This window comes from Falco punctatus (assembly GCF_963210335.1).
Source record: "Falco punctatus genome assembly, chromosome: 6".
NCBI lineage: Eukaryota > Metazoa > Chordata > Aves > Falconiformes > Falconidae > Falco > Falco punctatus.
In genome coordinates this window covers 84781183-84795650 of record NC_137585.1, presented here as the reverse complement: position 1 = coordinate 84795650, position 14468 = coordinate 84781183, and the positions used below count along the sequence as shown (strand labels likewise).

The 14468-nt window shown below is 35.0% G+C and overlaps 1 protein-coding gene across 3 annotated transcripts in view; it reads left to right on the top strand.

Annotated features, from left to right (window-relative positions):
• The window catches only part of ZNF800 (zinc finger protein 800), a 54595-nt gene extending 41076 nt beyond the window's left edge, over window positions 1-13519 (top strand). For all 3 annotated transcript variants that reach the window (XM_080393937.1, XM_080393935.1, XM_080393936.1), the window contains 4 exons: window positions 1959-2054; window positions 5651-5794; window positions 8854-10615; window positions 12023-13519. In XM_080393937.1, the coding sequence (XP_080250063.1) occupies window positions 1959-2054; window positions 5651-5794; window positions 8854-10615; window positions 12023-12032 (2012 nt within the window). In that variant the 3' untranslated portion in view covers window positions 12033-13519. The remainder of the gene's footprint in view (window positions 1-1958; window positions 2055-5650; window positions 5795-8853; window positions 10616-12022) is intronic.
• The last annotated feature ends 949 nt before the right edge of the window (window positions 13520-14468 follow it).

Below are 14468 nucleotides of genomic sequence, written 5' to 3'. Positions count from 1 at the left end.
AAACTGGCCTGGCCTTTTTGTTTCCAGGAAGCGTAATATCCTGCTTCTTTGGTAAAATGACATTTCTGGCAATATCTTGCATTTGCTGTGTATCTTTTTACTTTACATCCTTGGTGAGCTCTGATGAAGTTGAAGATCTTCTCAGAGAACAAGAAAACCCTCAAGTCCTGAAACCGCTGTTTGCATTCCACTGCTGTGTGTCACGGAAGATGCCATCAGTGGAAAGTCTAATGATACTTTGGAGGTTCAGCCAACTTGATAGATTTTTTTTTTTTTTTGTACTTGTTCTGCCTACTGTTATAATTGGCAGCCTACAAGGAAATTTGGTTCCTTTCTTGTTGCCTTGTTGTTGAGTTTGTTATTTGGATGCTTTCACTTGTGTTTTGAAAAGAAAGGCATCAGTTTGGGGAATTAATAGCTGAAAGCGTGAGCATGGCAACTTTGATAATGCTCCTTTAATTAAATGTAATTTGAGACTAGGTATTGTTCAGCTAGTAGAAACATTGCTTTGTGTTTAAGAAAAAATGGTTTTGAGCGATTCTAATGCTTTAAAAAGGCTAAAATACTTTTCTTGCCTTACAAATAACAGCGCTGTGTTATGTCCGCTTCACATATGTCACTTCTCTTGATGTCAGTGGGTGTTGCGCATGCATATTAGAGGCAGTATACAAACCAAAATATACTATTTGGAAGAATAGGGAATAGGCTAGTAGAATACAATATGTCATTGTGTTAGAGATCCCCAAACGATTAGCTGATTTGTAATGGTTGTTATGTGTTCGTATATATAATAGTATGTTATGGGGCCAGCATAGTTGGGTGCAGTGTTCATTCTATCGTTCTTTTCTTAGCCTGCTTTTCTTTCTGATGTTCTTTTCAGCTTGAATTTGTTTATAACCTTACATCTTCTAGAACAACTTTCCCGTCAAAAATGTGTTCAATCTATTTGCACTTGGTATCTCTAAATAGTTTTGTACTATGCCTCTACTGCTCCTTATCAAAAATAAATTTCTTAGAGGTGCTCAGTGCTTCATTTAAAAATAGAAACCTTACAATAGGCTTAAAAATCAAACCAAATGGGTAAGGTAGGAACTGATTTATAAAGTACAAAGCTAGTTATTTTGTCAATAAGAAATTAAAAAGAAGACCTAACTAATGATTTTGCAAACACGTGCTTGAATAAGTACTCTGATTCATTTAAATTTGGTTTTCCCTCTGGAAAAAAATTAATTGCCCTATGCATATACAGCAGTGAAATGCTACTAATTTTCATATGCATAAATACTGCATATTGGAACAACTAATAAACATCCTGCTCAATAAAGGTTTTAATTTCAGTAGATTTTACAAAGATTGTGACGTGGAATGAAGCTTCAGAAGTAAGGCATTACTTCAGCAGTTTGCTGGAACCAGAAGCATTTCCTGAATGTGGCTTTACTGGTTAAAAATATTGTACTAGCTCTTTTTGGTGTATATTACGTAGTTGTGCTTTTTTCTGATCATTGCTAGTGCTCTAGATGTGTACTGGCAACATGAAAATCACATAGTATGCTGTGAAGTACAGTATTTGGTTGTGGTTTTTTGTACATCTGTTTCAGTTTGAATGATGGGAGTCAGGTAGCTTGTTCTGGGGAATTGCTTTAATTGACCAAGATTTCTAGTGAGTTAGTTTGGGTTTATATATTTATATGCTTTTTTGCTTGATACAGGTAGCTTTGAATACACATTTTCTTTAAATAATCAGAATGACAACAAACTGTCAGAAGGGATCGTGGCTGGAAAATTCAGTATTGACTATTTTTTAATTCAATGTAAATTAAATTTTTTGAGTAAGGCAACTTCTACTGTAGTCCTGGCCTTTCTTTTTATCTAATTTACTGTATGCACAGAAAATCCGTAACTTAATAAAAATCAACTGAGTATTTTCTAATGGCTTATTATCCTTTTATATATTTCAGTGCATGTGTTGGAACCTGGTGATCCTCCGTTATTACAGCAGCCTCTACAAACGTCAAAATCTGGTATTCAACAAATCATTGAGTGTTTTCGTTCAGGTATGAAACTGTCTGACTCTTACGAAGTTCATTACCTTGCTATAAGAGTTATGTATTTGTAGTATATTAAAATAGCCAACACTTGACTTTCTAGATATTTGCAAAGTATTAGTAGTTAGGTGCTATTCATTTGAATAAAGTTTTTCATCTAAAGTAGTGAAGCTACAGCTTCTGCTGTATAAATATCTTTCAAAAACATTAAAAAATAGGTGGTTATTCTGCTTTGTGTCATCCCTCCTGCTGTTATTAATGAGTTTATCCTAAAACTCCAGAGATTAAAATACACTGTTTACCTTGAACTTTTTAGAATTGCTTTATCATGTTACTTTCAAGGTGTTCCTTGATTGATTTTGGCAGTTGCCATACATAGCAATGACTGTAAGAATAACAACTGAGTGTTTGGGTGAGTATGCAGGAAGTGACTGAAACCTTTAATGTTTTCTGGCTGTTTCTACGCCTTTGATATGACAAACTGAACATTTTACTTTCACAGCCCTTGGTGCAAGAACGCAGCAGTTCTTACAAAAATTAAAGTGATGTTTTTAATTCTTGTATTTACGTGTTTCTAGGTTATTCCACATGAAACTGTTACATATATGAAATGTTTCATGTATAAATCATCGCTGCGATGTAATGGGATGCATGTCTGGGCTCAGTCTTGTAAAAGAGCACGATATCTATGTTCTCCACTAGCACTTCAACAGCTTGATACAAAGAGAGAAGCTAGGTGTGAGAGTCATCATTAGTAACCTTTTTTAGTTTAGTTGAGATTGCCTAAAGCCTCAGATATGTGTGGCAGGCTTCTTTTCCTTAAGCAGATTGATAGAATCTCTACTGGTCATAGCACGAACTAGCTGCAAGTACCCTTGTCTCTGGGCTACTGCCGGATTGTCCTCGCTGTCAGGTGTTACATTGGTAGCTTACCTCGACATCTTCAGTCATGTGCATCAGGGAAGCTGGACAGAAGGCAAAAGGACTTAGACCAAGATTTTACTGTTTAGTTTTGAACAAGCAACATTTCATTATGGAAAATAAACTCATTTTGATTCTTGTGGTAAAGTAGAGATTAAAGCCAGAGTATTGTCCATAACTATTTAAGTGGTTTTAGCAGAAGCTTCTGTCATCCAAAGCATTTTTTTTTTCTAAAAATGAAATTGCTAAAGGCATAAACTTTGGTATTTCTGCCAGGGAAGTATTCGTAATAACCTCTGTTCAGTTCCGATGTCTTGTGGATATGTTATTCTATTGTCAACATTTACAAATATTAACAGAATTTGACAAAGTATCACCTGTTCCCATTAGATGTAACTACAAAAAAGAGAAGGCTTCAGTAAGCTGGAGGCAACATATGCTGGCAGAAGACTGACTGCTCATTGCCATAATCTGTAATTGTTGAAGAATAAGATGGTTTTTTTCTCTGCCCGCTGTGTCCACAAAACCAGTGGATGTTTTAAATTTCCAGGAGTCTCTAAAGGTCTACAGTCTAATTCAAAAGGACCAATTATTTTTTTACTCCCACCAGTGAAAATCTTGATAGTTGCATAAGGATGGTTTGAAGTGAGAGTGACTGCCATGTCATCTAGTCTGACCTCCAGTATGTCATAAATCCTTTAATCTCATCCAGTAATTCTTAAGCCAATAATTTGGATTAGAGAAAAACATTTTATTCCTGAATGGAAAGAGATTGAAGTATGAGTATAATGGGAGAGAGAATGAGGCACTAGTGTGTCCCTTGATTGGGAAATAATGGAGAATTAGATGATTTGTTTTGTTTTGTTTGGGAGTGTGGTTTGTGGCTAGGGCACGCATCAACAGCATGGCCAAATTTTGGTTTATTGCGTGCTATCACCAAATAGGAGGTCTTTTATTTGAACTATAGTTTGGTAACTTACTGGAATTTTACCTGCATGGAACATCTTCAGTTTTGTTCAGCTGGGTTTTTGTCAGTGGTTTTCTTTATATACAGAAATTCCAACATTTGTTGGTGAGATCTGAATAAACAACTTGCTTTCGGGGGAATTCTGTTCAATTTTTACATCTGGGGTTTTCACTACGTCTAAATATTTGTTCAGTAGTCTGTAAAAATACAGGTCAGGTGATGGTGAGGTTAGTAACACTTGAGGAAAGAGCGGTAAGAAGAAAAGACAAGAGGCTATGGCTGTGGCCCAGGAAAGGCATAAGAGGAGACAGGAACTGGACGGTAGGCTCAGATAGTCAAGTTTGGGTCCTATTTTTAAGCAATTGTTGAAGAAGACACTGTTCTTTGCTAAAACCCAGTTTTAAAAACATTTGTTGTACTACTTTTACACCAAGAAATAAAAATTGATCTTGATAAGGCCTGTTTGTATTGAGGAATTATTGGTTGTTACGAAATTATTATTACTTGAGTTCTAGCACATAGTTCTGCAATGTGACTCTGAGTTTGGTCTTTAAAAGGAATTCTTAAGAGACATGTCGGTGATGACAGAATCTTCTGTTCTTGTATTTTTCTATTCTATAGACAGAATCTGAAGAATTTCTATTTCAGCTTGGAGAGTGTCTTGATGCTGTTCCATAGTTGACTGGTATTGTTTATTCTTGGTTGAGTTTCACTATTTTTGCTTGCTGGACTAATTTTGATTAATTTTGGTTAAATCCATTATAAGAAAAAAAACAAGATAAATTAGCTTGAATTTGGCTAGCTAGCATTTCTTTCTAATTTGCAGTGGGTAAGTATTCATCATTTAGTAATCCATTGCTAATTGTAGACATTACGTTCGTAATTTTCATGAGATGAGAAATGGAGGAGTGGATTTAAAGTGTAACTTCAACTCTGAAGCCTTTAGTTCTTTAAGCAAAGCAGGAGCTGGAATACATCAGCAGTGCTACATCAAACATCTTCAGGGTTTTTTTGGAATATACAGTGTGTAATAGTCTGGAAAGCCTCCATAGTTTGCCACACTGCCTGTGTTTTAATAGAAAAGTTTCTGACTTAAATTATATGCATTTTCCTTTCAGCAGACTGAAAATATGTCTGCAGTTCTATTTTATTGCCTAAGCATCATCATCTTGATCTTGGATCAGATACCCAGATGTAGTAACATTGCTTGACCTGTTAGTTATTCTCTTTGTTTTCTTGTATGTTTTATTTTTTTGCCTTACCAGGTGCTGTTTTTACATGAAATAGCTGTATATATCTTATTTTCTTAGCTGTGTTGGATAAACTTGAAGAAAAAATACTGCAGTCATCTTCAAATGCTCTAGGCGCTCATTCTTCCCTGTTGGGCAATTGTATGCAGCAACCAGATACTGTAGTATGGACTGCTTCCAAATGTTAGCTATTAGTTTTTATCATAAATCATCGTGCTTTCCCTGTAGACTGTAATGTGTGTGATCCTTGACTTTTCCTTGTTGTTTTTTTTTTCAAACTAGTCTTGTTTTCATAGTGAAACTTAGAGCATGTATCACGAATTTACAGTGCAATGAAGCAGCATTAACATAAGATAAAATGCTGTTAATGATCGTCACATTTTAAAATGTTTCCACTTTCATGGGATGATGTGAATTAAAAGATGAACAGAATACCTTCCTTAAGTGTAACGTTTCTTTTGTTACAGGAACTAAACAACTTAAACATATTTTGCTAAAGGATGTGGACACCATTTTTGAGTGTAAATTGTGCCGGAGTCTCTTCAGAGGATTACCAAATTTAATTACTCATAAAAAGTTTTATTGTCCTCCAAGTCTCCAGATGGATGATAGTAAGTCATACTAATTGAAATATTTAATAAAGCTATCTGAAGTTGAGAAACTTATCTTTCTGTAATTTATAAAAACACACCAGAAACAAATTGCAAAAAAGAAGCGGAATTACATTTCAATACTAACATTTGTAGATCACTCCTATGGTAGTAAAGAAGGCACTGCACTGACTCAATATGCATTAACAACTGAGTTCAGGTTGCATTAACCCATGTTAAGGTCACAATTTGATAACTAGTTTATATGTCCAGCCTTTTAATGAAGAGTGTCACTGTTAGTGGTGTTCTCCTTTTTCTTTCCTGTCTTTCCTTTCTTACTGTGAAAGGTGCCCAAATGTATGCCAGAGGACTGGGAAATAAATCTTGTAGGAAAGTATGGATCTAACAAAGCTTTTCCGTTTTAGATCAGCATAGCTTTGATGGACTTCAGCTGGATCCTGTAAAGTGGCTTGGATCAATATCTGTGATTTTCTCCAGTGCTTGGGAAATGCTCATTGTCATTCACACAATCCTTTAGTCCTACTCATGAAACATAGACTAAAAGTTCACTCTTTTCTTTAAGGGCTTGTGCTCCAATAATACTATCTCTTTCCCACCACTTCACCTCACCTCATGCTGCTTTAAGATACTCTGTGTGATCATGCCTAGCCCACCACCTTTGCTGTAGAAATGAAACATTATTATTGAAAGAAAATAACTTAAATGATGAGGAGAAACTTAAAGAATAATGCTTTTATGGAAAAAGGGTTTTATTAAAGTCTTATTCCAGTGATGACCTTTTGTTGATCTGAGTAAAGCTGAATAATTTGGAAAAGTGCCAGCATTCAAAAATGTAATGTAAAGCTTTCTAATTATCCTGATCGCTTGACTAGATCAACATAGGTGCAATGAGGATTTTTATATCTTGATAAATGCCTTCCTGCCTCAATATTTCAAAAATTAGGAACAGAGATTTATTTAGGTGTTTCTTTTCCCACATTGTGTCAGCTACTGTCGTGAAGGAGAAGGTGAAAAGGCTAGTACTGTCACCTTCCTTAAATGAGTGTGCTTGGCCAGTTGTAGAGAGTCACAGAACTTCTCTGTGAAATGTGAGGAGTTGTGTTTTCGAAGCAAGGTTAGAAGTGCATCTGATTTAGAAACAAAAGTTGCTAAGCAAAATAAGATTACCCTGAGTAAAGATTTCCCATCCAGCTCCTGCCATTCAAGCCTTCATTTAATTGGCTGGTTAGCTTTCATCGTTCACTGTTTGCTAGGAGGGGTGCAAATGAAGAGAATAATACTACATGTTCTGAATAAACCTATGTAAATACTTACAATTTATATAAAATTGAGTCTGATGGTTACTGAATAAAGTGGCAGTTTTTTTTCAGTAAAAAAGATTAAAAGGTAGTGAACAAGAGGTAGGAATAACAGTTGAGTGTCCACACAGTAAAAAGTTCCAAAGGCTATTCCCTGATGACTTTTCGAGATGTATTCAGTTAGGTAGTCATTAAGTAGTCTAATAAGGTGCTATAAAATAGGAAGGACTTTCTACCCTTGATAAAAATTATATAGAAAGTCCCATTTGAAACTGACTGCAAAAGGTGCTAAAAATTCAGTGTTAGAAGATGGGTTTTGAGCAACAAAACAGCATATTTCTTGCACTGACACTCTTTTCATGTATTGCTGGCAGTGTAGAAGGATCAACCATGACTAAGTGTGGATTTTTAATTAGCTCTTACCAGGAATCACATCTTTAAGTCATCGTGGATAATTTTGAACTGTATCATTTCAATGCCTTGTCTTTTTGCTGTAGCACCCTGACTTAGGCATGCCAGTGCAGATGCTTAGCATATCGTACTGGGAGCTAGGTCACTGTATTAATTTGGCATTTAAGAACTGAGTCCTGTAAAAGCATGAATGACGTGAAGGTAAATGGGAGCAATTTTTTCTTTTTTTTTTTTTTTGTTTTTGTTTTTTTTTTTTGGTTTTTTTTTTGGTTTTTGTTTTTTGTTTTTTTGTTTTTTGGGTTTTTTTCTTCCATTCTACAAAAACTAGGGGGTATCCAGCAAAATTATCAGACAGTGAAATTACTAATATTTCTGGTAAAACAACAAGGAAACACGAGTTAACATTGTGGTAGCCAAGTGCGTAAGTGCTTCAAAAGCATTTGAATAAACTTTTTGGAAAATGGGTGTATTAAAACAGTACTTCAAAGGCAGACTTCAGCTTGAGAAGTTTGCTGGTGTCACACAAACAAGGAGAATCCCTGTATCCTTCTTTATTGCTTTTTAAGTGCTCCCTCATTAGCAGGGCAGAACACAGGGTGAACTTTAGTAAACCTCAGTGAAGTTATCCTTTCTTAAAATAACGCCTTTGGCTGAGTTTTTATTGTTTTGAGGAATTAGTACAGTGTCCTGTCGTGTGTCGTCCCCGTCCCCCCCAGAATAATACAGGGTTTTTCTGTCCTTAACATTTACTATCTTACTGTATCATTGAGCCTGTTAACTGCTTTGGCATTCCTAAAAGCTTTCCCTGCCCCAGAAGTTGTTCTCTCTTAAGGTACTTAAATCTTCGTGCAGCACTCAGGTTACACAGATGTTTCATTCTTTCTTAAGGACTGTTCAGAGTTCACAGAGAAGAGCTTATTTCCAGAATTAGGTTCCTTTATTGAGAACACCCATTTCCAGCAGTAAGAATATCAGTTTCTAATGATACTGCAGGCTTAGTTTCACACCTGTAGAACAAGCTCAGTTGTGTGATGTTATTTTTGCAATTGATACTGGTTTTTAGAGATCAATTTAATTCCAGGAAAACTTAATTTTTAGTTTAGGTGGCTTTTGCATTGGCATGCTAGAAGGGTGTACTTCCAGTATTGGCTTTTAATAAAAAAGTAACTTGTACAGATGTGATAACAATGACTACTCAAAGCCTCCAAATATAAATAGTCAGGAAAATTACAAATACAGGATTTGTGCAAATTTGGTGACTGAATTGGCGCAGTGGTTAAAAGATACTTTGAAATTTAAATAATTTGAAATTAACAAATATTTTAAAAATACCTTTGCCTCTTTTCACAGACCTCCCAGATATAAATGATAAACAGAGTCAAGCCATAAATGACCTCCTGGAAGCAATCTATCCAAGGGTAGATAAGCAAGAATATGTAGTTAAATTGGAACCTATAGAAACTAATCAGAATGCTGTATTTCAATATGTGTCAAGGACTGATAGCCCTGATGAGAACATAGAAAGTAGTAGTACCCCTGATCAAGCTCCAGTGCAGATACAGGAACCCAGCACAGAGCAACCCAAGACTGTTTCAGCTCCAGCCCCAGTCCCAGGCGGGGAGACTGTAGAATTACCTCCTGCTGATCCCGTTACAAACAAGGTGGTACCTACTCCTGAAGAACAGCCTCCAGCAGTAAGTCCTGATTCAGACTCTCTGGATAATTCTGACTTTGGCCACCAGTTGATATGTTGCCTTTGCAGGAAAGAATTTCATTCCAGACGCAGTGTACGCCGGCACATTCGAAAAGTGCACAAAAAAAAGATGGAAGAGCTAAAGAAGTACATAGAAACAAAAAAGAAACCAAATCAGTGCTCCATGAAAGGGCGAAATAAGAATGTTCTTGTAACATTAGGTAGAAGTTGTCCTGTATGTTATAAATCATTTGCTACAAAAGCCAACGTAAGGAGGCATTTCGATGAAGTTCATAGAGGATTAAGAAGGGATTCCATTACTCCTGATATAGCTACAAAGCCTGGGCAACCTTTGTTCTTGGATACAGTTTCTGCTAAAAAATCTTTTAAGACCCGAAAACAAAAGTCGTCTTCAAAGGCTGAATACAATTTAACTGCATGCAAATGCCTTCTGTGCAAGAGAAAATATAGTTCACAAATAATGCTGAAAAGGCACATGCAAATTGTTCACAAGATAACTCTTTCTGGAAAGAACTCTAAAAGAGAGAAAGGACCCAACAATACTGCCAATGGCACAGAAATAAAAGTAAAAGTTGAACCAGCAGATTCTGTAGAACCTTCACCCACTTCCATTGCCCTTTCTCCACAGAATGAATTAAAGGGAACAAATCATTCAAATGAGAAAAAGAGCACACCGTCAACACAGAAAAATAAAGTTAAACAGGACCCTGAAAACCCTAAATCAACTTCTAAATCAACCACTAAATCAACTTGTAAATCAACCACTAAATCAACCTCTAAACCAACCAATGCATCTGCTGCAGGTGGCCAGCAAAAAACCAGGAAGCCAAAACTTTCAGCTGGCTTTGACTTCAAGCAGCTTTACTGTAAACTCTGTAAACGCCAATTTACTTCTAAACAGAACTTGACAAAACACATTGAATTACACACAGATGGAAATAACATTTATGTTAAATACTACAGGTGTCCACTCTGCTCTTACGAAACACGTCGCAAACGTGATGTGATAAGACATATAACTGTAGTTCATAAAAAGTCGCCACGCTACCTTGGGAAAATAACTGCGAGTTTAGAAATTAGAGCAATAAAAAAGCCAATTGATCTTGTTCTAAATAAGGTTACAAAAAGAGGCCCTCAGAGGGATGAAACAAAACAGATTGGTTCAAAACAGGATGTCACCTCCAATTCTCCCAATAAGAAGTACGAAGGAGCTGATGTTGGTATTGAAGTAAAAGTAACAAAAAACTTTTCTCTGCACCGATGCAATAAATGTGGGAAAGCGTTTGCCAGAAAAGCTTTTCTAGAACATCATAAGAAAACCCACAAAGCAAATGTATCTCATTCACCTGAAGAAAACAAAACCAAAGGCAGAAGTACAAGATCTAAAGCTGTTGTCTGGTGAGGAAAAAGAAAAATGTTTTGTCTTTTTGTTGTTGTTAAGAAAAAGCAAAACAAAACCATTGCCTTTCTTTTGCTGTTGATCTATTGCCGAAAACATATTCTTCCATAGATTTTAACGTTTAGCAGCTTAAATACTAAGGTAGATGTCAAATTTTATTTTCTTAAATTTTGTTTTTAGCGTTTTGGAAAAGAGTTAATTTCTAAATTTGTCATTGTAGGAAGTTGGAATAGAATTAGGTTAAACTGTACTGAGTCAACTCTTTACATTGTCTTAAGCCATTTATTGTAATCAAGATAATATACGTACATTTCTAAAATAGTGATTTTTTAAAATTAACAATGCTTTCGTTTGAGTAACATAACCTGTTAATTAACTTCTCTGTGACCCAGTTGAAGAAGTACTAAAGGTACTACAGTAAAAGCTGTTGACAGAAAAAATCCCTATGAACTTACTGGAATTTGTCATTCGTGCATTTATTTTTATTTGTTTAAAACTTGAATGTGTATTGCCTATGCCCTGTCAACAAAAGGAGATCAAACTGTTTTTTGGAATGTAATTTGGATGCTTAATTGCTTTGATTTAAAATCAGTATATGTTAGGTGCTTACAAACACCTTTAAAATCCTCAGATTTAGGATTTGATTCTTTTAAGGCTTATTTATAGAAGCATGGGTTTGAAGACTGCTGGTCATTTATTTTTTTAAAGTGTTTGAGTCTCATCAAGATTTTTTTTTTAAGCCTAAATATGTGTAGGAGTCTGGCCAAGAATTTTCTAAAGTTCTGTTTATATGGTACTCTGGGAGTTTTTTTACACTTGGAGGGGATGTATTTGTAGTTTCTCAGTTTTCTGTAGCCTTCATGTTAAAGATGGCCTATTTTTAAAATAACCTTTTAAAAAAGGAAAAAAAAACTTTTATCTATGGTGAATTTGTATTTCAGAATGACTGACTGATGTCTGAAGGTTGGAGGATTGTACAAAAAATTGTAATGAAGAGAAAGAGTAGTTACACCAAGGTTTTTTAACATCCTGATTCAGAATTATCTTTCTAGCATGTGTGGTGAAAAAAACCACAAGTGTATGTGCCTTTTTCTATATTTCAACTCTGAAATGCTGTTTCCCAGGAGGTAATTTGATTTGAGTTCAGCTTTCGTAGTGAATTGCCACCCAGCTATGTTAAGTTGTAATCTGGTGCTTTTGTGACTTCGTAACAAATCCTGTCTAGGTGGGATGGAACTTCAAAAATTAACTGAGCTGGACCCTGAATTAAAGAGGAAGAGTGACTTCTGCATTTTGATCAAGAATTAAAAAGTTAGCCTTGTAAATTATTTATGTTGTGTAATTTAAAACATAATTATATGGGTAAACTCAAAAGTATTAATTTATTCCCATTTCTCCTCAGATAGGTTCAAGTGATGTTCTGAAAGTTTGGAGTTCATATGAATGAAAAAGACTTTAGTTTGTTGTTGGAACTGCTGATACCTTGATAATGGTACTATAAGGAGGAAATATTTTCATAAGCTGTTGTTTTCTTTACTAAATTAGTAAACATTCTGACTGCTTGTAGGACAGTGCCTCCTCCCAAAACAGTGAAGTAGTTGAAATGCACACGTGCTTCTAAATTAGCAGTTATCTCTGTGCAGTTGAGGTTTGACGCAGTATAGAAGGAACTTTCTGAAACGAAAAAAAGTACAGAGGCAAGTTAATGAACAGCAGCTTTGGAAGAGGATTTTTTGTTCCTCATTTAGGAAATACCTTCGGAGAGCTCATGGTGCGTACTGGTCCTCCCTGGTAGTGCTAACTGATGAACAGCTCTTACCTTTTTTGTGATATCCTACTTTGGTAAATGTGTTTTATACTGGTTTAAATTTATTACAAATGAATGTATAAGAGCAAACAATGTAGTGTATATTGGCTGAATTGTACTAATTTTTAGTATTTGCCATAACATCAGTTTGTTCATATTGACTAATTTCCCAGTTCTGGGGCATTCTGAATTTCACTGTACTGAAGTCACTTCAAAGATCTCCATTTTGTTTCTGTGTGTGGTTCACAGGCAAACTTTGTAAACATCTAGGAAGTTTACAAGAATATCCACATTCCTCTATTCTTTAATTTTTTTAAAAAAAAATTATACATAAGCACTTTAATGATAGTTGCAGTTTATTTTTTCAGTTTATATTTTGAAAGATCAACACACTAATGTTAATATGAAGGTAGTGAATATTTGCTGATGTATTATAGACAGACAATCTGTGCACAACCACTTATAATGTTAGATTATTTCATTAAATATTAATAAAAAGGGAGGATAGCGTGGGAGAAACTCAAAATATTTTTTCTCTCAAGATCATAAATGACCACTTTAGGTAGCACTTGACTTTGTATAATTTGGAAAATGTTTTAGATACCTTTTTTTAACCTTTTAATCAAGACTGTAGTAAACCAGTTGCATGCCTACCATTATGAAATTCTTGGCAGGTTTCATGTGTCAATGGTTTGGGGTTTTTTTTGTTGTTTTGGCCTCTTTTTTTTTTTGTTTATACTTAGAAAATATTTTGTTTAGTGATTTGTGTCAAATTGCTACAATTTGAAAGGTATTGTACATCAAAAGAAATACCATGTTTTTTTATATAGGTTCACTCCCTTACTTAGGGAGGTGCCTCGTGTTCATATATACTTTTTGTATAAAATATATCTAAAAATGTTGATCACAAGATCAGGAGTAAAAATACTTTTATGGATAGAGAAATATTTGGCCCTGTTAGTGCATTGCACTAAAAATACTGTGAATGGGAGCTGGACTGTAGCTGTTGCTCAAAATGTTCTATATTGAATGTACATGCTTTTGTTTGGATAAATGTACTGTATTTGATGGAAAATAAAGCAGACTGGAAATGACATTTAAGTGTGCATAAACAAAAAGGTGTCGTGTTTGTAAACCCAGAATATCTGTCCCTCCACAATCATAAATTACGTTTGCATTTTTGTAAAGTTTTACTCTTTGATAACTAAAACTAGTTGTTTGTAATATTCTGTTGTAATAAATGTGTTTTTTTGGTTATTAAAAATTTGGCACTTGTGGAGTGAACACTTCTCCACACTGATGGTTGACCCTTGCTGTATTTTTGGGAAACACTCTTGATAACTGGCTTTTTGTTCCCTGTGAAGGTGTCTCTTCCTTAGCTGAGAAAAGCTTGTTTTTATTGTCCTTCTAAAACAAAAGTGAATATTAATGCTGAAGGAGTTGTTTTTTGGTTTTTGTTTTTTGTTTTTTTTTTAAATAAGAAAGTAGGGTTTACCTACTTTTACATTGCAAATAATGTGGTGGCCATCTAATGTTACTTCTTTTTGTGGTTTGGATATAAGAACAGAACTGCCATATTCATTGTCTATTCTTTTGTAAAAGAAAACACCAAGCTATTTATGGAAGTGCATTTTAACTAATGTTCTTGAATGCCTCTGGATTGAGGTTAGGATGTTAAAATACAGGCATAGTGATAGAGTCACTGTTCATTTCTCAGCTAATTCTTGCAGTTTCTGCTGTCTGTTCTGGACAAGTGTGCAGTCTGCATCTTGAAATATGTGAAGGTGAAGGTACTCCCATTTCAAAGGTAAGCTTTCTGCCAAAGGATCTCCAGTTCTGCATCCATGTAGATAAACAGCTACAAAAATGGCTTGTTTTACTTGAAGCTTTGGGTAGCGTATTTCTTCTTAGAGATGTGGCTTAATTTGCAATTTCCACAATTTTTAAATTTTTTTTTAATATCTTCCCATGAAGTTAAGTCTAGTGGGTAGCTCTTTTGAAGCACAAGTCTCTTCTTCATTCTGACTTACAGAATAGCTTTGTTT